The sequence below is a fragment of the Lichenostomus cassidix genome, chromosome 2, assembly GCF_008360975.1.
Source record: "Lichenostomus cassidix isolate B80296 chromosome 2, HeHo_3.0, whole genome shotgun sequence".
NCBI classification, from domain to species: domain Eukaryota; kingdom Metazoa; phylum Chordata; class Aves; order Passeriformes; family Meliphagidae; genus Lichenostomus; species Lichenostomus cassidix.
This window is the reverse complement of record NC_139482.1, coordinates 101,563,485-101,585,333: the sequence shown is the minus strand read 5'-3', so window position 1 is coordinate 101,585,333 and position 21,849 is coordinate 101,563,485. Positions and strand designations below refer to the sequence as shown.

At 36.1% G+C, this 21,849-nt stretch overlaps 1 protein-coding gene across 5 annotated transcripts in view; it reads right to left on the bottom strand.

Annotated features, from left to right (window-relative positions):
• The window catches only part of LAMA1 (laminin subunit alpha 1), a 98,154-nt gene that overhangs the window by 10,548 nt on the left and 65,757 nt on the right, over positions 1–21,849 (bottom strand). For 4 of the 5 annotated variants that reach the window (XM_085052580.1, XM_085052581.1, XM_085052584.1 and 1 more), the window contains exons 34-54: positions 19,994–20,092; positions 18,977–19,088; positions 18,647–18,809; positions 16,086–16,296; positions 15,738–15,854; positions 15,488–15,651; positions 14,199–14,337; positions 12,895–12,988; positions 11,595–11,711; positions 10,007–10,189; positions 9,558–9,712; positions 7,412–7,555; positions 6,716–6,849; positions 6,433–6,583; positions 5,785–5,909; positions 4,316–4,466; positions 3,029–3,173; positions 2,281–2,422; positions 1,028–1,142; positions 666–836; positions 78–229 (exon numbers count right to left, since the gene is read on the bottom strand). In XM_085052580.1, coding sequence (XP_084908706.1) covers positions 78–229; positions 666–836; positions 1,028–1,142; positions 2,281–2,422; positions 3,029–3,173; positions 4,316–4,466; positions 5,785–5,909; positions 6,433–6,583; positions 6,716–6,849; positions 7,412–7,555; positions 9,558–9,712; positions 10,007–10,189; positions 11,595–11,711; positions 12,895–12,988; positions 14,199–14,337; positions 15,488–15,651; positions 15,738–15,854; positions 16,086–16,296; positions 18,647–18,809; positions 18,977–19,088; positions 19,994–20,092 — 2,984 coding nt within the window. Of the gene's footprint in view, positions 1–77; positions 230–661; positions 837–1,027; positions 1,143–2,280; positions 2,423–3,028; positions 3,174–4,315; positions 4,467–5,784; positions 5,910–6,432; positions 6,584–6,715; positions 6,850–7,411; positions 7,556–9,557; positions 9,713–10,006; positions 10,190–11,594; positions 11,712–12,894; positions 12,989–14,198; positions 14,338–15,487; positions 15,652–15,737; positions 15,855–16,085; positions 16,297–18,646; positions 18,810–18,976; positions 19,089–19,993; positions 20,093–21,849 lie in introns of those variants that run through there. The other variant, XM_085052585.1, reaches the window with a different exon arrangement.

Here is a 21,849-nt window from a genome sequence, read left to right as displayed (position 1 = left end):
AATTCCTCAGAGAGTGCAGTGAACTGAAAACAACACACACTAATTAAACAGGTAGTACTCTCTGCAGTCACATGTACCTCTTATTCCGAATTAGGATGACAGAGTGTTCTTGTCCATCACTGTATGTTCCGTTAGCAGACTGAAGAACTACTTTCCTAGTACTTGCTCTATCTCCAGCATTAACGTGCACTGCAAGGTGACCATCAATCAGCATGATGGAAAAGAAGGGCTGTGGATTTAATCAGAGGATTAATTTTTAACTTTAGATCAATTTTCAGGCACTCATTTAGTGTTTAAATAGAACATATATGGGAAAAATTTACCTCCAACCTTGTTGTAAACTTTTTAATGAAACTTAAAGACTAGTAGGCATTGTATTGGTATCTCTCAGAGTGCAAAGCCTTCTAACAGCAAACACAAAACTGGACATTTCTCTGGTCGAAATAACTCTAGTTAAAGTGCAGGAGTTTTTTGTTTGGGTTTTTTTTTTTATATACACGCCTCTACACACACTCCTTTCTCTTAGAGCAGGAAATAGTAGGATTTTGTCTTTGGATTCTAGAAGCTCCAGCTGTCCACAAGATACACAATAGCAACCTGACTTGATTTTACAAAATAAAAATGGCAAAAATAATCCCCAAAAGATCTTTGTTTTCAGTACTTGCCAAGTGTGCTTGTCTTCGTCGTCGCTTTTCCAGTCCCCTGCTGAGTCCAGCAAGGATGATGCCACTGCTGTTCTTTGTAGCAAAAGTTGCCATCAGTTCTGACTCTGGGCTTAAGGACTTAGGTGCCAACTCAATGTATCCATTGTTCATGATGCTCACACTGTGAATAGGCTATTTTACAAAGAACAGAAATAATCACTGAATTTACCCACACACAGTGTCCAGTAAGAAAAAAAACATCAAATATAGATCAGATTATTTTGGAAGTTTTAAAGATAAATCCATTTCAACTCACTGTAAACACCACTATTCACTATTCCATAAAAATAAAGATCAAGTCACAAAACTTTAAAGTCTCCTACCTCCAATACACAACCTTTTCTTACTCCATATGAATTTCTAAGCAAGTCAAAGGTGGAACGAGATATTTCCAGATTCTTGATGCATCCCACATACATTCTACTATTAAGACCTTTCCTGAAACACAAAACAAGGACTTTCTTTTCAAGGAGTAGTACTTGGAATCTCCTGGGAGAAAAGATTCTCTTCAACAAGAAAAAAAGTGAGATCTGTTTTACAGAATGCAATTGGTCTGGTCTAAGTGAAATGACATGTAGTTTAAGTTTTACTCTTAGCAGATACTAAATCTGGTCTTAAGAAGAGTCAGATAATGTTGTGCCCAAATGCAAACATACAAGTGTGTGATGCTGTGTTATCAGGTCATGTCATTTCCCAAAACTTTAAGGTGAATCTTCAGCTGCAATCTAATGGATTGTGTGAAAGGGTAAATGCAGCTGTCTACTAAGCAGTATTTATTTTTCATTTTTCAAGTCTGGAGGATGCCTAATTTGGTTCCTGGTTAAAGTCTGAGAAATCTAAGGCTGTCCTGCCATAATCCCTTACAGGCTGGTATGCCAGCTAAGATTAACAAGTCTGCACTCTGTAATAACTGTGCAGAGACCAATAATGTACTAGAATTTACCTCATTGTCAAGAGCATGTAGAAAGTTTAATTAGATTTTCTCTTGCCATATTTATCCTTTCACAGTGAAGCCAGTGGAAGAAATGAGACCGTGCAAGTTCAGCATAGATGTGCAATACGAAAAACCTCCATAAACTAGAGATGTGCTATAAAATATGTATTTGCAATGTTTTCTGTTGATCTGTTCACAGTTGTTTCTCCTCTGTTCCAAGTTACTGAATTACAGGAATTCTGAAGTAGAACTTTTATCCTTAAGCACAGTTTTGCCCATAAATGCCATCTGGTAAATGCAAGGCTCGCACAGGTAGAGATAAAGGCCTATCATTGCAGACAGCAGTGCTGAATGCTTGACCCAAAGAGCAGAGGGGGCTGCCGTGGCAGCTGCTGGGGTGGAAATCACTCTCAGAGGGGGAAAACAAAAACTTATCCATGATCTGAAGTGTCAGACCTACCAGTGAGAAGCACCATATCAGAGTTTGAAGTCAAAGGTCAGATAATTCTGTGGTAATCATGGCCATAAACAAGTCTTCAGACTTCACTGATTTTCTCTAATTTCAGTGGAGATAGAGTTTGCATAAGTTTTTCCCTCACCTTACAAGAGTCTTAGCAAAGGTGCAAAAGTAAAGCACTTTACCTCAGAGCCCTCGACCTTGGCAGCCCACCTACGAAGATTGGGTCCTTATCAGAGCGGTTCAGGTCTGAGGCAACCCCAGGAGATTCTCCTTGCTTGGTTTCCTTATAATTAAGGTTATATGCATCCATGACTGCCAAAATTCCTGCAAAGAAAAGAGAGTAAAGATCTGGAGAAGGACACAAATACACATTCTTCCATTTTGGCAATCTTGTCCGTAATAAAAGAAAATGTATTCATTGACTCAGACATGTATGGACAATCTTCTTATTTTTAAAACGAGCAATTTATTGTACTTCCAGCTATTCTGTTAATCCCATTCATTCCTCTCTGCCAGAACCAAACCTGGAGACGTCTACAGGAAAACAGATACATATGAGAATATGTTATAGCTATTAGCACATACAGATTATTTCCCAAACATATGTCCTCAAAAAACTGTTGTATTAGGTAATATTAAAATGCAGACCAGAAAATGTGATCCCTGATCTACAAACAAAAATCGTTCAGTCTTTAAAGACTGTTGGTATGTTTTTGCAGTTTCTGCACTATCTGCTCTTTATAAGATGTTCTAAACCAAGCACAAGATTTACAGAGTGGTCCTTCTAATAGCAAAGTACCATTGGTGTGGCTGCTTAAGACACTGCATTGGAAGAGCTCAAATTTGGTTGTAGTGATGTTTCCTGCAGCTATCTTAGATACTTGTATTTGTAAACGTGCAGACATCTGGATTCTTCAGTCTGTACCTTACCTTGCTTCTTATTCCGATTGAATGAGATTTTATACCACGTTCCGTTGTTGTAACGATTTTCTGTTGTAAGAGCAAGAGGTCCTGAACCAAGATCCACAGTCAGCCTCACTTTGCCATCAACAAGCTCAAGGGACAAGAAATCTCTCTGAGAGGAAGAAAAAAACCCAAAACCAAAACAGATTAAAAACAAGAGATTACATTCCTGGAAATAAAATCTTCCAAAAGAAGCATCCCTGGTAGGTCTGGGTTACTGTGTGAAAAAGGATTTGTAACCTGGACTATTTGTTAGGCCCAAGATGCTCATCTTCAGTATATTTAGGAAAATTAAGTTACAAGTAACTCACAAGGATGTACTTCTGTTTTGTTATTATTCTTACTTAAATGCATTGGGAGGTTTGATTACTCAGCAGAAGAAGGGTTAAATAACAAAGTCACATTTTCCAGTTTTTGGATGAAGTTGAAAGTAATTTGATTTGACAGTTAGCATAATGATCACACACAATGATGTTCTTACTGCAAGAAGCAAAGACCTTCCTCACACAGTAAGAAAGATTTTCTGAATTGCATTAAAGTTGCCCCCTCTGAACTGTAAAGCTTTAATCAGATATCATTGTGCATTGTATTCAGGCAGTGAGCACATAAAGCAAATGAATAATGCAGTGACTGTGAAAGAATCTGTATCCAAACAAAGCTTTTCCATTCTTCCTTCAGGAACAGAAAACTACCACCTAAGTATGCAGTAAACTGCATGACATGATAGTGAAGGTCTGAGGGTGGGTCTGGGTTATATTGCTTTTGCAGGGAGTCTTATTTAATTTATTTCAGTCTACTGAATTCCCATCTTATGGATTTAATTCAATATGTTTTTTCATTATTATATTGTCCTTCTGCAAGCTCAGTTCCAAAACATTTTTACATTGTGACAAGATTCCTCCAACTGAAAAAAACTAGTTTGTTGTCCTTAATGTTTTCTTTTCTATCCTTTAGTAAAGTAATCATTAATTTTAGTCTAAACCAATTTTTTATTCTAAAATTAAAATAAATTGTGAAGAATTCTTTCCATTGTTTAATTTTGCCCTAAGTTTACATGAATATTTGCTCTAATGAGTTGTCTGTAGGGCTCCTGTCTTTACTCCTTTGGCTTATGATGCCAATCACAGGTGATAAACTACACAGAAGTAGTAATATGCTCAAATATATGTAAGCTGAAAAATAAAGAAAGCAAAAAACCATCAAATGTTCTAAACATATATTACAACAGTTTAGGAATCTGATCCATTTTCTTACAGTGCCATTTGAAGCAATATACAGAAGAAGCCCGTTAGGTGAAAAGGTACTGAAAAATATTATTATCTGAGTCACTGTTGAGCGGAGTGCCTTCTCCACAACTGAGTATCCACTGCCATCAAAATGGAATGAAGTGTCCTCATCCTGTGGGCTACACAAGTAGAAAACCAATATAAATATGTTAACTGAACATTAGTGTTTTTCCAGTAATTTTTACATAAAATATAAGAAAAATTAGATCATAGAATCATAGAATGGTTTGGGTTGGGAGGGACCTTAAAGGTCATCTGGTTCCAAGCTCCCTGCCATGGACAAGGACACTTTCCACCAGACCACTATGCTGCTCAGAGCTCCATCCAACCTGCCCTTTAACACTTCCAGGAATGTAGCATCCACAGCTTCTCTGGGCAACCTCTTCCAGTGCCTCACCACACTCAGAGTAAAGAGTTTCCTCCTAATATCTAATCTAAACCTACTCTCTTTCAGTTTGAATCCATTCCCCCTTCACACAGGGGCATGGAGTGACAGGAGTGTCCTGTCACTCCATGCCCCTGTAAAAAGCCTCTCTCCATCTTTCTGGCCAGCTCCCTTCAGGTACTGCTGAGTCAGTGCAGCCCCCGGGCAGTAATTTGGAATGTGTGGGAAGACATTTGAATTTTGATGTAATGAATAACTGAAGGATTCCAGCCAAAGGACACTTTCATTATAGAACCTCACAATACATGATTTAGCCATGGGGAAGGATGCACACAAGGTAAGTGCTCTTCCCTTACACACAAAAATAAAACCCAAACCCAATGATTTCCTAAGGGAAAAAATAATTGTTACAGCATACACCCTCTTAATTAAAACCTGCCATCCATTTATCAAAATGCTTTGCATAATTGCAGTTACAATACATGCTCTATTAGCCCCTTTCCCTGCAATACAAGACTTGCAAAAAATATCACATGTAATCAAGCAGCACCCTCTGCTGTTTCTACATGAAATACTGTGCAAAAGTGAATATGGACAAGTGTATTTCTTTTCAATTCCTTAAACATAAAAACAGTACAGTCTGCAAAAGGTACCAAGCTCACTGCTTATAGTTTTGCTATGAATTTTTTTTTCTAAGTCTGCTTTACACTGTTTCTTACCCTAGGAAAGAATAAATCTTTCTTTTCTTACTGGGAAGCAAAGATTCCAAAGTATTTTGGTTCACTGATAGTCCCTACTTCCAATGCACAAAATAGAAGGCAACAATAAAACTCCTCTGAGAAAATGATTAAAAACTTAAAATTCCATACAATTAAGTTACTTGACACAACTGGCACATTCAGATTAATGTGCTCAGAACGGTAAGTTAATGATCAGTGAAACACTGTAATTTGTCTGAACTCATTATTTTTAGTAACACAGAAATATATTACAAATGTAAATTATTCTAAACCTGTTAAAAAAGAAAAGAGAGAGAGAGTGAGACAAAATACCTTCCAAAACAGCCATTGCACTTGCCCTCTCTCTCTATGTAGTTCCAAAGACCAACAGATTTGCCATTCAGGGATGCCTCTCCCAGGCACCCTTTAAAATGGGTCACCTTAACAGCGGGTGACTTCTGTAAGGGAAGAAATACATCATGAATACAATTAATGTTAAGTACTCTGAAAATTATGCAGCAAAATATTTGCTTGGTTGTTTTCCTTGAACTTTGTTAGATATAAATCATAATAAAAGAACAACATGTTTTAGCATAACTATTAACAATTGTCATTCAAATCATAATAGATTAGTACATAAAAAAGTAAATTAACTATGTCCTTGGCCTACTTACATATCTCATGGCATAAATAATTGCAAACTAAAAGAAGCCATGGAAGAAGCAAACAAAAACCAAATTCATTTTATAATGAATACATGGTGCATGCACATGCAGCTTGTCCTGATTAAAACTTTATGCAAAAATTTCAATGGAAAATTAACTTCAGGATACTAGAAGAAGCTTATAGCATCTCTGCTCTATGTACAGAGTACCTGGAATTTTTTAATAAAGTAACCAAAACATGCAATTATTTCTAACCCAAGAGTATTTTTCAAACATATTAAAAACAATTAACAAAGGGCTGAACTCAGAATTTAACCTTAATTTGCCCTCCAAGTCCTCCAATAAACATTAGGGTTGACTTGTTAACATCCAGTATGCTGGCTGTCCCTGGAGAGGTTCCAGATTTAGGAGAAGGCTTCTGATTGGTGTTCATTTCTTCTATGCTGAGTGTACCTGTCTTTCCAAACCTACCAAATACAAACACTAATAAATAGTCATGCACTATCGGCTTCTCTTTTTAAGGACAAGAAAAATCTCATCACTGAAAAACTCATTGGATGGTTTGTGTAGAACACTTAAAATATTCTCATTTTAATTACCTGGTGGCATGTATTCTGTGCCATTTGTTGTTGTCAATTTGAAAATCAGGGTATTCCACTCTTGTTGATCCTGAGCCCAAATCCCAAAGAAGAGCTACCTTACCACGTCGCATCTCCACTGCCAGGAAGTCTGTCTGAAAAACAGCAGGGCTTATTCTAATTCATGGCATCAAAAGTGTATTTTCACCAATAACACGGAGAAAGTCTTTCCAGATTCATGTCCCTACATCCTATATTAAAGGAGTTGACTTGTAGCAAAATCAGGCTTTTCACTCACTTCTAGTGTAACAAAACTCCCTCAGGTTATATGTTAGTAAGTGAATGTTTTCTTTATATATATATATATATATATATATATGTATACAAATAAAGTCAGTTTAGCTGTGTTACCAAGCAAATCACTTGATACACTCCAGCATGCTCTATGAAAGGATCACAGAGGAAGTTACACTCCATGTGGTTAATGCACAACAGAGGAAAAGGAAGGGGGAGCTTCACCACAGGGCCAAGAGGCTATGGGAAAGGAATCAGGTGCTTTTATTCTCTGACTTTGAGAATCTCTAGAAACATCTAAGGCACAAAAATATTTCCACCCGTAGTGAACTTAATTTGAAATCGAGTAAGAAAAAACATATCTATGGTCATTTAAAACTTCTGACTACCATCACCTTCAATAAATATACACCAGGAACTTACCTTTCCATTGCTGCCCAAGTAGAAGAGGAGGTTATCTGGTTCAGCAGTTTTCACATTGAGCGTTAAGGTGTTGTAATTCGTAGATGAAATTTGGGGTTGGTAGGCACGAATGCAATCTCTGTCTGCTGACACTGCAACTTTAATCTTGGGGGGAAAGAAGAAAATGGAATCTAAACAAGTCTCAGTGTACACAGCACACATTTCTGGACTATGTACTTAGATTCTGACCAACAAATGCAAGCCTTCTGCTGAAATACTTTCATGCATTCGAAGTATTGCTACCTGGGTTAGATTTTCACAGCCCTCTAAGTATCACTTGACAAAGAGATTCTGTGGCTAGCACAGGTCTTTCCCATGAGAACATTCTTTTGTGTTTTATAAACAAAGATAAAGTTTGGATGTTGTTGTTACAGTGTCTCGAGATTTGGACAGTTCAGGCCTAGGGGGAGGTTTCTGACTGACCAATCTGGGTGACCTTTCTAAAGTCTATATATATGTTGGATTCAAAATAATAAAGCGCCTTTCCTATGCCACGCTGAGAATCCGGGTTTTCCTTCTCTGCTAGCGGCTCAACAGCGACAAGATTCATAACAGAAAATAATGAAATCTGTCTTAATACACTCAATTAGGAGGTTTGAATCAGTAAATTAAACTCTCCAAATACCTCAGAACATAGCAATAAATCCTGGGTCAGAAGGCCATATATCAGTAAAAAGCCACTGTCATCAGAAAATAAAGATATGGAAATTCAGAATGTTTTAAAATAAAGAAAACCAGTCTATGTTGAGAGAAATTTTGGGGTTTTTAAACAAATTAAGAAGGCAGACAGTCTGCAATAATTATGGTTATTTCAAAGTTATTACAGTTTACACAATTATTAAAAAATACATTTGTGAATCCATTGCACGTTCAACTTTTTTAGACTAAATAAATGCATATTCCTGTTGTCATACCACTAACTCCATTGACCACTGTTTAGTAAATTGATAAGAAACTGATCCAAGCTAAATGCAACCAAACATCCAGCAGCTTGGTAGTATAATGACAGAAAATCCATTTTAGCAACAGAAAAGCCTTAATTCCATTAACATCATGGAATATACCTAACTAAATATAACTACTAAATGCATATAGCACATATATGTGTATTCATGCATCTGGACACAGACATGTAAAGTTTCTCTTGTGTAGCAAAATATTGCAAAACAAACAAACAAAAACCCAAACAAACAAACTCCCCAAACTGGAAATAGGGATTTTGCTAATACTTCTTTTCACCCTGCCAGAAACCTCTGTGGCTTATGACACCTCAGAAAATACCATTCCCTTTTTTTCTGCAGTGGATTCATTAAGCTTCAGTGTACTGTGACAGAGAAGCAATAACCATATAATTAAGAAGATTTACAGAAAGAACTGAGCACCTTCTTTTTTTTTAAACAAAACCTCCCTAAACCTTACAATAACATACCCTCACTAAAGTCACAGGAGCACCAAAATTTACTCATTGCAAAGTAATTTTCATATTTTTCTCACAGTCTAATGAGATCCGTAGTACAATTGATTCACTTTTGCTGTCTTTAACGGAGAAGCAGAGATTTAAAAACAAGTATACTATCTCTCTGGAAGTACTCTGGGGGCACAGCTGCTTCTTGCAAAGAACATATGGACATGACAGGCCATAGATGGCAAATTTATTTATAGAATCAACACTCTTGACAAAAAGTTTGTAATGGTATTTGATTTTATATGGGGCCACCCCACATCAACCTCCACATTATCTCAAAAATTAACACCTTGTACTAACGAGTGCCACTCCCCAGCTTGTCTCTTTGTCATCAAAATCTCTCATCAGTGCTTTCTGACATACTGTGCTTCATTTTTTAATAGGAAACAGGAGGAAATAGCAGATAAATTACTAGCTAGCTGTTCCGACAAACTTACAAATGCAATAAGAAACTTGATGCTAAAACCTTGGAATGTACCAACAGCCCTGCCTGTATGATTTCAGCATCAGTCAGTGCTCTTTAGACTTCACTGAGACTCTACAACAAGCACCTTGAAAGCAAATTTTAGTCTCCTTATCACAAAGAACCTCCCTGCTCAAAGTGAACGTGAAGTCATTTAAGTCAGGGATGGTGGAACTTACAGATGCTGCCTGCTTGCGGGCCTGGCTGATAAGTTCTTTAATTTCAGACAGGTTTCTGTTCAGGTTCTCCTCTAGCATTTTCAAAGGTTTGAGTCTGTCCAATAAAAGACTTGCTTGTGCTTCAACTTCTTTAACTTGTTTTTCAGCTGTAAATGCTGTGAAAACATAAAAGAAATGTTGAGGCAGGGTGAAAGCAAAATGTGCTGTTCATTGCTAAAATACTCAGCCAAGGTAGCCAATTTCTGATCATTTTGGTTTCAGCAATTTTAAACATCAGTAAGGGATATACATACCATGTAAATCCTCTAGAGATCTTTTAAAAAAAGTTAGCATATTTTTACTGAATTAGGAAGAAACTTTCAGTCTATCTGATTCATATTTAATGCCTGTCAAAATTGAGTATTAGTACTGCTTCTGCAAGCAGGGCCATTTCTACAGAGCAAGCTTACCAGCTTTTGATGAATCACTTATAAGTTCACTTGTTTTCCTCAAAGTGTCATTAACTTGGGACAAGGTAGAAGATGTATTCATTAGCTTTTGACTGAAATCCCCAAAGTGACTCAAATCTTCCACAGCATTGGTGTTTGCAGACACAGCCAGCTCTTTCACCTCAAGCACGTATTTCCTGGTATCTGAAACAGTTCCCACGTTAAAAAAACATTCCAAGCTTTCAGACATACTTGTGACTAACAAACATGTGGCTTCATAACAGCTAAAATCATAGTCAAAATACTAGAAATGCTGTCAGTTACATTCCTGTCATGGTAAGAATTGTATTTTTGTTTGTTTGGGGAACTTGATTCTGCCTATCTCAACAGGAAGTTTGTATGAATACATCAGGCTCATAGTATTTAAGGTCCCTAAATGAGTGTTGGCGCCCAGAGAGACTTTTCTGAAACTTAGGTTTTGAATCCTATGCAAAGTTGGTGAGGCAGAAGGTCTCTAACACCCTCTGTTTTGGGCTACAATCACTGTACACTCAGTGCAGCCCTCCCAGCCTCAGCCTGCCCCTCACACCCTCTGCCCACAATCATTTTGCTGCAGTTGGCAAAAAAGGTCTAAGTTAGACCTCGAAGGATCCTTCTTCACCACCCTCTACACAGAGGGCAATGCCACCATGGATCTCTGACCAGAGGGGAAAAAACCAAAGAGACAGCTTCAAGAAATGTAACAACAAAGCTGAAATCAAACAATGCTAAGTTGTCAGTTAAGGAGAACACTCCTGTGATTTTAATGACTAAATTTTCAATGTGTAGCTTTATGTTAGATAGCACCCTGCAATTCCAGTGTAACTTCATCACTATTATCACCCTTTAGCATGAATTAAGTTTCTAAATTGAAAAATTGGCATTTTAAGGCTTTGAACTTAGCATTCTAATCCAGATTCACAGTAGAATCAAACAACCCTAACAAGAGGTCTTTATCAGTGTTTTTCTAACTTAAAACACATTATTAAGATTGGCAAAGTATTTCAGACCCTCTGATTCACAACTCCAAAGTAATTTTCTCTATTAGTTTCCACAAACTCTAGGCCTTGCCTTTATTCAAAATAATGACTGAGAAAAGTGGAATTCTTTCATTTTGGAAAAGTACAGAAAATAGATTTTATCAGTTAAATAAAGTCAGCATTTACAACAAAACATTTATATGCAGACTGTAAAATTCACAGATTAGTAGAAATCATTTTGAAACAAGCTAGAAAAGAATGTGAAATCTCACAGTTCCATACATAAGTTTCTCTGCATGTGGGATTAAATATTCTAAAACTTCACTCTCCTTTCGTATCAGTGTAATTATATTTCTATCAGAGCCCCTCCTGATTTACAGCAGTGTGAAATGTGAATTACAGATCTTATAATATAACCCAGTTATGTTTAACGGGTTTACTAAAAAGAATGTAAAATATTTAGGAGGCTAAATGAAGTCTCCAATATGGTTTATTGCTAGGTCTCTGCAATCAGATAATGAACTGGGTTTTATTACAATTGTACTAGACAGCTCTGTAATAAGGAGAATGTCAACATAAATTTCACTTACTGTTAGGCAATACTCTGAGTGTCAACAGAGAATCATTAAGCTGGTTGACAATTTTATTAGTACTTTCCTGAATCTTTTCTACCTTTTTGTTCAACCCATTCAATCCAAATAGAAGTCCTGTTGAAAGAAATAAACATATGTATAAACAAATACCATACAACCCCCACAAAACCGAAGTAGAGGGATAACAAGCATTCATTTATTTCATCAGGAGAACTTTTTTTTTCCCAACAGAAAAAAATGTTTTACAAACACAAATGCAAAATAAATGCAGTATCAATAGATAAGGTCCTGTGGGCACTATTCTGTTCAAAGTTACCCTTTTGGGCCAATTCCATGAGACTGAATGACCACAAACATAGTGAGGAAAAGGCTAGAAATTAAAATTATTCCATAATTGTGAACTCTAATAATTTTCACGGTATCTTCGCATTTTATGCTATCTAACAGGAGCAGAAGAAGTGGGTTTATTCTATATATTTATGATCTGTTTGCAGAATCCTCTCAGAAATATATAGAATAGAAGGAACAAAAAAGGTATGTAATTCTGTCCATCTGAATTACATAAAATTTATACATATTTGTAAAGCATTGGTATTGCAAGACAACACCATTTTACAGTTACAGGTTATCTCTGTGAAACAGTCACTTTCTGTCCAATTTTGTCAAAAATTTCACTTAGGGCCTGCTTCTGCTCTACAAAGTCTTTGTTCAAAATGCTTTTGAATTTTCATGCTGTAGACTTCAATGCCTTGCTGGTATCTTTGGAGTAATAAAAAAAAAACAAAAGTATTTTTGAACTTAGGGAGAGAAAGAAGTTAGCTTGTTTCTGTTATTTCAGCTGTGTAGTAGAAACAAGTAAAGAAGATTAGGATTTAAACATCATCTTATATACTTGTGTCATCCATGATTTATTAAGTGAAAACAAATTAATGATTTCTTAGAGGACTATGCTTTTTCTTTGTCTTCTGCACAATCTCTAATGAATAAATTAATAAAGTTTGGAAAAACAGCTATTGCATGCATTGCTTATAGATAAGTGTGGCACAGTGAAGGACAAATTTTTAAATGTTTACAGAGAAAAATTATATTCTTCCACAAAAATGAAAATACTATGTGAACCCATAAAAAATTAACCTTAATTGCAAGAAAGTATGTACACAGTCATACATACGTATATTTAACTTAGCTTATTAAAAAAAATAAACTACACAAAAAAGCCAAATTAAAAAAGACAAAAAGCAGCACAAAACAGCAAAAAAAGAAATAAAAGCAGAAATGTGAATTCTATAGAACTGACCATCACTTTTTTTCTTCATATTTTTAGCTTCATTCTGAAATTTGGAGCTAAGCAGTAGAGTTTCTTTTCCAAGTACACTGAAAGACTCATCTGGCTAAAAAACACAGACATCAAGTTGCCACATACAAAAAACAGAAATTTAACTGAAAACATTTAAGTATCTGCAGATACCTACTTAAAGTTAATGAACATTCTTGTAATTTACGAGATAATCTATTCATTACCTTATTAAGCATCAATTAAAAATAATATATCTATTATATATCCAAGAATGTGACATTGAATCTCTTTGTGATTTAATTAAAAAAAAAAAAAGATTACTATAAAACCAAACCTACACCATTCTAGTTTCAATACTGCTAGTGATTCAGTGTTGTCTTTTGGATATTCTAATTCCAGGCTTAATTCAAAATTTCCAGCACTGAGCACTTTAAAGTGAGATATTTCAAAATCACAGAAGAGATGCCACAAAATCTTAGAAGCATTCTTCTACCTTTCTCCAACTGAAAATATCTGGAAAAACACCTTGAAGGATTCATGATATATGAAGCTTTAACAAGACAGAATGCTATACAAAAACATACAAGCTCACAAAACAATGTCAACTATTTTGATTGCTGTCATATAAATGCATTTTCACACATTTGTTACTGCAGGTATAATGTGCATGACAAAGAGGTATGAGGGAATAAAAATAATAGGAAACTGATAAGATCAGACTGAGAACTGGTCTGGTCTTTTTAATCTACTGTTTCAGTAACAATCTGATCATCTTTGAAGGAAGAGGGATGGTAGATGACACATAGACATACATATGGTTAAGGAATGTTCTCTAGTAAGCAAAATAGCTGTGGTTGGGAATATCTAGATAGAAATGGAAGAGGGAGAGGTCAAATAAGGAGATGGTTGAATAATTCCAAAGGTGGAAGGGAGCACTAGAGGTGTGGGAATTTAAGTTCTATGGGAATGCATGTCAGATGACTGATATAAACCCTCATAGAATCAAGTCCAGTCCAGCTAAACGTACATTAAACATTAAAAAGCAAAAAAACAAAGCAAAAAAGATACTGTGGCAGAGAGAAAAGCAAGGTACACAGAACCTGAAATGTGGTACCATTACTGCCTTGGAGTATGGATTCAGCATAAGTACATACTAGTTGGTAGAATAGGCTGCCAGCAAGGACATGCCTGCATCAAGAAGACTCAAATTTCAGCAAGTGCAGAAACAAATCAGCAAATTAGTACAAATATTCCCAAGTGAGAAAGGGGAAGACATTAATTGAAATACAAATACTGATACTTACTAAATCCAAGGGGCCATTCACAACTCTAGATGCATCATCTGCCAAACTCTCAGTCCTTTCAATCACACTTTGAACACTGGAGTGAGTGTAGATAGCAGCAGTTGTGTTCAGAGTCACATTTCTTACTCTAGAGAGGCCACTAAATAGACAATTAAGAAGCAATTCTGTTTTCAATCAAGCACTGAGTTCCATGTCTTGAATTACAACATGTACATCTTTCCCGAACACATGATGCACTCTGAAAAAAAATGAGCACACCTTGCCCAATGTTGCATAAGGGGCTTTAAATTCATTATCTTGAACTGAAAAAGTTTTCATGTACAGGTTTTTCTTCTATTTTGTTAGTTGCTCTTCTGTTTTGCTCCTTTCCACCTGTTTTTTCTATTTTGTTCCCTTTTGTTTATGTTCATTTTTTCAATTTATAAAGACCCTTAGAACAAACAAATCATCACGTAAACACAATGTAAACAAGTCCCTATCTGAAGCTCAAAACCTAACAGATGCAGAATCTAGGAGGAAATTATAATCATCTGAAATCTTATCTAAAATTAAATTTTGCTTTATTGAATTTATCTGTGGTGAAGTCAAGAATTGCTTAATGTTACTCAGAGCAAAATTTTCTGTTCTCAAACTTAAAATAGATGTCAGTTTTCCAATCTGATATGGTCTAACTTTTCACGCCTATCTGATGACTTTAAAAGATAAAACAACAAGCATCCTGGGATTCCTGGCTGGAATTCCAGGATTACTTGGATAAAAGATTAATTTCCATTGAATTAACTGGGATGACTTACCAACTTTCAAATTCTAAGAGTGCATTTGAGTGGACTTGAGACTGCAACCCACTGATTTCTGCAAAATGCTTTGAATGCAGCAATAATAGATGCATAGTAAGAATAGCTTCTTGAATAAATTCCAAGATATATTGCCAAGTACTTTTCATACATAGGCCAGAAGCTTTTCAAGTCATACCATGATATACTCACTGAGCATTTAATAATTCACCAGTTACTGTGTAAGTCAGCCACATGAATTGCAAGACTAATCAACCCTCCTCCATATCATTTAATAAAGTTACACTGCATTAAAAGTAAAAAGCACTTGAAATTAAATGGGGAATAAAAATTGCTCATGGAATCCTTAGGGTTGGAAGAAACCATTAAATATCATCCAGTATGACTTCTCTGCCATGGACGGGGAATTTATTTAGTGAATTAAGCCTCTACCTATTTATATTATATCTGACACTAATATAAATCTCATGATTTCATCATTCTTGAGTTTATCACCTCTCTAGTGCATCTGCAAGTCTTTGGAACTGGGTGGCATGTTCCTCAGCTCTGTATACCAGGTCAAGCACTCCTCTCACAGACATCTGCATCACCAGCTCATCCACATGATGTCGCAGTTTGGTGCTCCACAGGACTAACCCATCCTGGTGGACTTCCACATTCTGCAAAACAAAATGTTTCCCTTTAGTTTTTTTCAGTAGCAAAATACACTTGAGAGTCTCAAAGAGGTTATTACTTGAGGACTTACAGAAGTAGAGTTCTTTACATCTTGGGCAAGAGCAGCAGCAGCACTCACTAGGACCTTCCCTTCTTTAATGAGCTTGGTCGAGACTTCTTCAGCTTCCTTTATATTTAGCCTTTTGTCCTATAGCATAAATCAAGTGTTTTATAGTAGTCTGAAAAGTCAGCTATACTGATGAGTTCACATAATATGTAATATTCAGGTTTTCAAACAGGGATGTAATTATCTTTAAATTTTTAAGGTATCATAGATATTAAAATGTTTCAATATGTTAAAAAATTTTAAAAATAGCTTTTAAACACCATCTCATATTTGACATTTCTTATGCAACAACACTGACTTGTCCAGTCTTACATTTAACTCTGCCAGGTTGCTAGAGATGAGGGGAAGCAAGCGCTGGGTCTCATTGACGTTAGCGAGCGCCACGTTCACCAGGTCCTGGGCATCCTGCAGTCTGCTGTTGTGCTTTGATAAGAACTGGCTTACATCCGTTTTCAGTTCAGCAAGTTCCTGCTGGGGTTTGAGATACTCGTTCTGAACCTGGGTCAACAATTTTTCTGCAGCTCTGAAAAAGGAGAGGAATCAGAAATTAAAGAAATGGTGAGGGAGAAACTTAGGCATGGATTTCTTAAGGAGAAAATGGGATCATGTGAAATTAATTTAAAAGTATCTTCTTACAGAGGTCTGCCATTTCTTTCTAGAATAGCATACATACACATGGTAGCTGAGTTATTCATCTTACCACAGAAAATGATGACTGCCTGGGGAAAGGACAGTAATACAGTTTACAAACTTTGTATGTAATGACTAGAGGGGAAAGGGATTAGTACCAATCACATTTGTTTGGACTTAATTTGGGACATTCTCCCCCATTAAAATCTCTCTGAAACTTTCCTCTGGGAGTACTCTATATCCTAATTGTAGTGATTCATATTTTGAATGTAGGATCAAAACATCATTTACAAGGATTGGCACTGGAAAGAAACAAGTAACCAGAACTGAAAGACATATACCCAAGAGTCTAGAAAAGTTTAAATATCAAATAAAAATAAATAGTCTCATATAAATGAACACTGAAATGAACAATCTCTGCACTTATATTTTTAATCAGCAACAGAGATTATCTGGCAAATATTAAATTCTCCCAAATCTGTCAGTTGTTAATTGCTTCAGCTGTTCTATTTAGGAATATTTGCATCTCCATTTGAACACTTTTCAGAATTGAAGGAACAGAACTGAAAATTATCCTAAAAGTCTATTCCTTTGTTTCTCTTCATTTTAGCACATATGCTGAACACTGCAACTCCTGTAACGGTATTTTTACATAAATGTTTGTCCTTGTTAATCTGACTGTGTATCACATAGATCTTCAGCCAAAGCAAAAGAAACCTAGCTTGTTTCAGTTTTACACAGCAAAATACATTCCATCTTTCTTACTGAGCAGCAGATGTGCATTTGCATGTATTCCCTAAAACTGGTAATTCCAAGTCCTTACAATCAGAAGCCATAGCCTTAAAAATGTAGCAAGATCTGAAGTATTTTACAAGTCAATAATGGCTCCTGTTTCTGCATAGTGTAAAAAGGTTTTATTCCAAATTGTCTGGGGACTTTGCCTTTCATGGCAAATGTGTGGAGACCTCATTTACAAATGTTGCTTAACTCAGTCCACTGTGAGTCATGTGGCAAAGTCTACTCCCCAAAATATGGACTAGCAAGCTGCTTATTTAAATAATTTTTACATTTACAGCTGCATTGCATAAGAAATTCTGCAGAGCAAACAGCCTTATAGAACTTATTAACTCTCTTCTTTCAATCTGCCAAAGGATCCATATCAGAGAGCTTTCAGAAATTTCAGCAGAGCCTATAATTGAAAAAGTTAATTTACAAACACCTTCTGTAAGAATTCAGAAGCTGTTGATGTTGAAAGTCAGAAAATGCTTTTACTATGGAACAAAACATTTTGAGACATATTTGTAAGTGCAAAAAAATCTGTTAGAAGTTCCTAATAAGAACAAGAATAAATTGTACATTTCTGGTCCATTTTCATGTCTATACAGCTTCTATACAGTTCTATATTCAGCAGAAGAGTCTGCTGAACAAAATGAGACATGCTGCCAACACAAACACTCTATCCTGCTTAATCCAAGGCATTAAATAAAAAAAAGTCAAATTTTCAGAAATATTCTACTCTGGTCTAAAACCTTGTCCCTTGAAGCCAGTGTTAACATTCCTATTGTTTTTTGATGTGCTACGGCATTACTTAGTATTTCTGGAACTGGAACAAAAAATTTGCTGACTTTTGGAACAGTTATTTTTTTATATTGCGAAGTCTGGCCATAAGCACTAATAATGACTATAAAAGCAATTTCAAAATAGCCTTTAACTGGAGACAAATCAAGACAACAGAATACAATCCTAAACAATTGCTCAGAATGCTTAAAAAAATGCCTTGATTTCATTTGCAAATCTTTGTGATACATATTCCAGTGACAATCATTTGTCATGTCCTTCAGCAGGCCTGACATGTCCTGGGCTTGCAATTGACTGAGACAGTTTTATGCCACCTCCCAGCCAAAATCAACATTGAGACGCATATTAGGGTCAGATCTGAAAGAATCTGAAATCAGCAAGACTCTTCACTTCTTGCAAGGGAATCTTGTATCCCATCCAAGTTAGCAACCTTTACTATTGATTTTAACAAACTTCTGGAAGACTTTAGTATTGATTTGTATCACATGGGATGACCAAGAATCACCTAATCATGTAACTCCAAAACAAAGTTCATACAACTCCACCTGGGCTGACTATCCATAACACTGCACTTATTATGGCAAAATGTTTCTCCAGATATCTCTTCAAAAAAGCAGAGTTGCATGGCAGAGTGTGAAATAAAGTTTTCAGTACAGGAGGCTTACTTTAGGACGCTGGTAGCATTATGGTGCTGCTGACCAAAATCCTTCCTGCGCAACGCATCCAAAAAGGCAGAAATGTCATCCTGTAGGCTCTGAGATGTAGCATTTGACAGTGGCAGATCCAGGCCCAGTGTTTCATTTAGTGACATGGCAACTTCAGCAAGTACTGAGTAGGAGAGTAAACAATTTAGTCATACCATTAAAAAAAAGTATATACTTGAATCCCCTGACCAAACTGCAGCATTTTCCATGTAAATAGGACTTTATGAGCTGCCAAGGACATATCCTTATTAAATTTTGTAAAGAAATGGAAATATCTTAAAAAGAGGATACCTTTGATGTTTGTATGTACTGTTTCAATAAAGCCAGTCAGTTCTTGACTTTTATTCCTGGTTTTCTGAGTCATTGTGTCAAGTTGCTGAGCTTTTTTCAAAAATCTAGTTGTCTAGAATAAAATCAGAGATAATATTTGACAGTTCTCCTAAAACACTGATTAATTCCTGACACTTGTCTCTGGTTCTTATGCTTATTTTCTTAATATTGAGAATATTTTAGTATAAGGAAACAGTATTTTTTGATAAGGTAGATCTAACTGATTCATAAATCTCTGGTGCTTCCATGCTTGCAGACACCTTTACTGTATTTAAAGTTCCAGACTCTCCGATCTGAGTTATTAATTATTTCCATAATCAGTAAGCTCATAATTATCAAACCTATTTCTTCAACTAAGTATTATATAATTTTTTAGGTAAAACTAATGTTTAAGAAAATCACTGTAACAATACATCAGTATTAATAAGAACAACACTCAGGGGAAGCACCCGGTCAGTTTCTGTATACATGGTCAGAAAATTACAGGAACATATGGTCAGCAAATGAGATCTAATGGCTGAAGTACTATTGTCTATTTTCTATCTAGAATTATTCTGTTATAACTGGTTAAAGAATACAAATGTTGTCTACTTTTCCTGTGAGATTTCAACAGGTTTATATCTGCTGAGATAACTTTAAACACAATACTACAGGTATCAAGGACTTTTTGGTGAATACTCAGCTATGGCAAAATTTTTAATAAGCTCCACATATTAAAAACAGTGAGAAGAAAGTAACTCATTCTCATTGAACAGAAAACATGTAAATCTCCTGTATAATACCATAAACCACTGCAGCCTGCAGAAGAATTCCAGAGAGCAATTAACTTCCCTCTTCATGAAGACCACAGAATGGACTACTTTCATTGAACTCTACAGATTTTAAATAATATCACAACTCTCTGGCATTAAGCTGCTATGCTATGAAATCTCAAATGATTTCTCCAGATAAGTTAAGAATAAAGAAGCCAGCACCTACCTCTTCATGCAACTGATCAATACCTCCTGATACATTCAGAAGACTTTCTTTTGCTGTATCTAATGAGTAAGATGGATCTTCTCTAGGAACTATAGACCTCTGCAAGAAACAAGAAGTAAAAGCTCACTGTAATTTGAAGACTTCATTGTGGGTCCAAAAAGTATTGGGAAGAAAATAACTATGCACGCTATTTACATTATTTATATGTTTCAAAGGACTGATTTTCAAAGCACACAGAATGACATACAGTATTTTTAATTGAGTAAAAAGGAAGGAAGCAGCATTTCTGCATTCCTGATTCTCAATTTCACCACAGTCTGAGCTGCCCAAATAAACTACTTTGAGAAGTTCCAAGGCCCTTCAAATTAAATGTTTTATCCAGTCCCACAGCTGCTACTGTTACAGCAGCTGGTCCTGTCAGAACAGCTGCACTAGGGTGTATCCACGAGGATGACCCTGGAGATCAGCAGTCCTGTGGATCCCTTTCTCAGTGAAAAAGGATATTTGCCTTCAAGGATACCTCAAACCTGCTCTATATGGCAATAAATAGGTCATTGTACCCAAGACTATAATATTTGATACAGTCAAGGCCTGCAACAGAATACCACTTCTCTAAAGATGCAAAGAAACTCAGGGCATCTCTTACAGAGAGCGCAAGTCTAGGAAAGGTTATTCTTGGATTTCAGATGTCTCAGAGCCAATCGTAAATACCGTAAGTACAGTGTGTCTGTGTGTGCATACATATATACATATGCACACACACATACATATAAGTCCAAATTTATCAAAAAAGTAATACACAAGAGTATCCAACAGCCTTATGCCTTAGGGCATAAAGGAAGAGAAGTGTAACTGAAGCTTTAAAACTGAAAGTTTAGCAACTAAAACTAAAGGACAAGAGTATCTCTGCTGAAGCACAAACATATAATTTAATCAATTTAATAAATTTTCTGTCAAATATTGTAATTGTTAACATTTTGAAGTACATTAACTTGAATTCATTCTTTCTTACATCTTAAATAGAAGAAATTATAATTCAAAATTTTAATTTGCTGGATTTGACAGGACAAAAAGGCTCACATTATTTTGATTTTCAGGTAATACAGTGAAATACATAGAAGATAGCTTTGTTTCTGACTCACAGCTTGACTGCTTGACTATTACTAAGAAGTCTTATCCATACATGTGCCTATTTTTAGTGGTCATGAAGCAGGGAGGATCCTGTTTACCTCTGGTTTTGTGCAGACGCCACATGAACTTATTCCTCAGCCACAATAAATGACCTTCTAGAATCACAAAATGTGTTATTTCATGCTTTGTTTAAGGGGGGGAGCAGCTGAAGGGAAGTTTGCCCCAAACAGCCTGAAAGTGTCCAACACTGAAACATTCCACCTGGCTTTCGTGTCCTGAGCTGGAGGATAGAGTAAGGCACTTGGACTGCCACACAACCAAAAAGAAAGCAAACTGCTGCACCCTAAGCAGCCTGGCTAATGGAGAAGCAGCCTACCACTCCAGGGAAGGAATTGGAGGACTCTGGGGAAGCAGCCTGTAGATCTGTGCCTTGGCAGCTCTTTAGCAAAGGCACCAAAAAGAGAGAAGACCTGGTCTGCTGTTTCACCACTGAAAGTTAATACCCTTGCTGGCCAGACTTAAGGATGCACATAATCCAGATGAAGCACATGCATGTAGCACATTCAGAAATCCCACTGCCAATTGAAAAATATATTGTTAATCCATTTATTTAAAATAAGAGTGCAAAAAATGAAAATAAACTAACATAGGCAGCTAAATAACTTAAGGTATATTTCCATAGCAAACCTAATGGTCTTAGTCTGGTATCATTTACACATATTCAA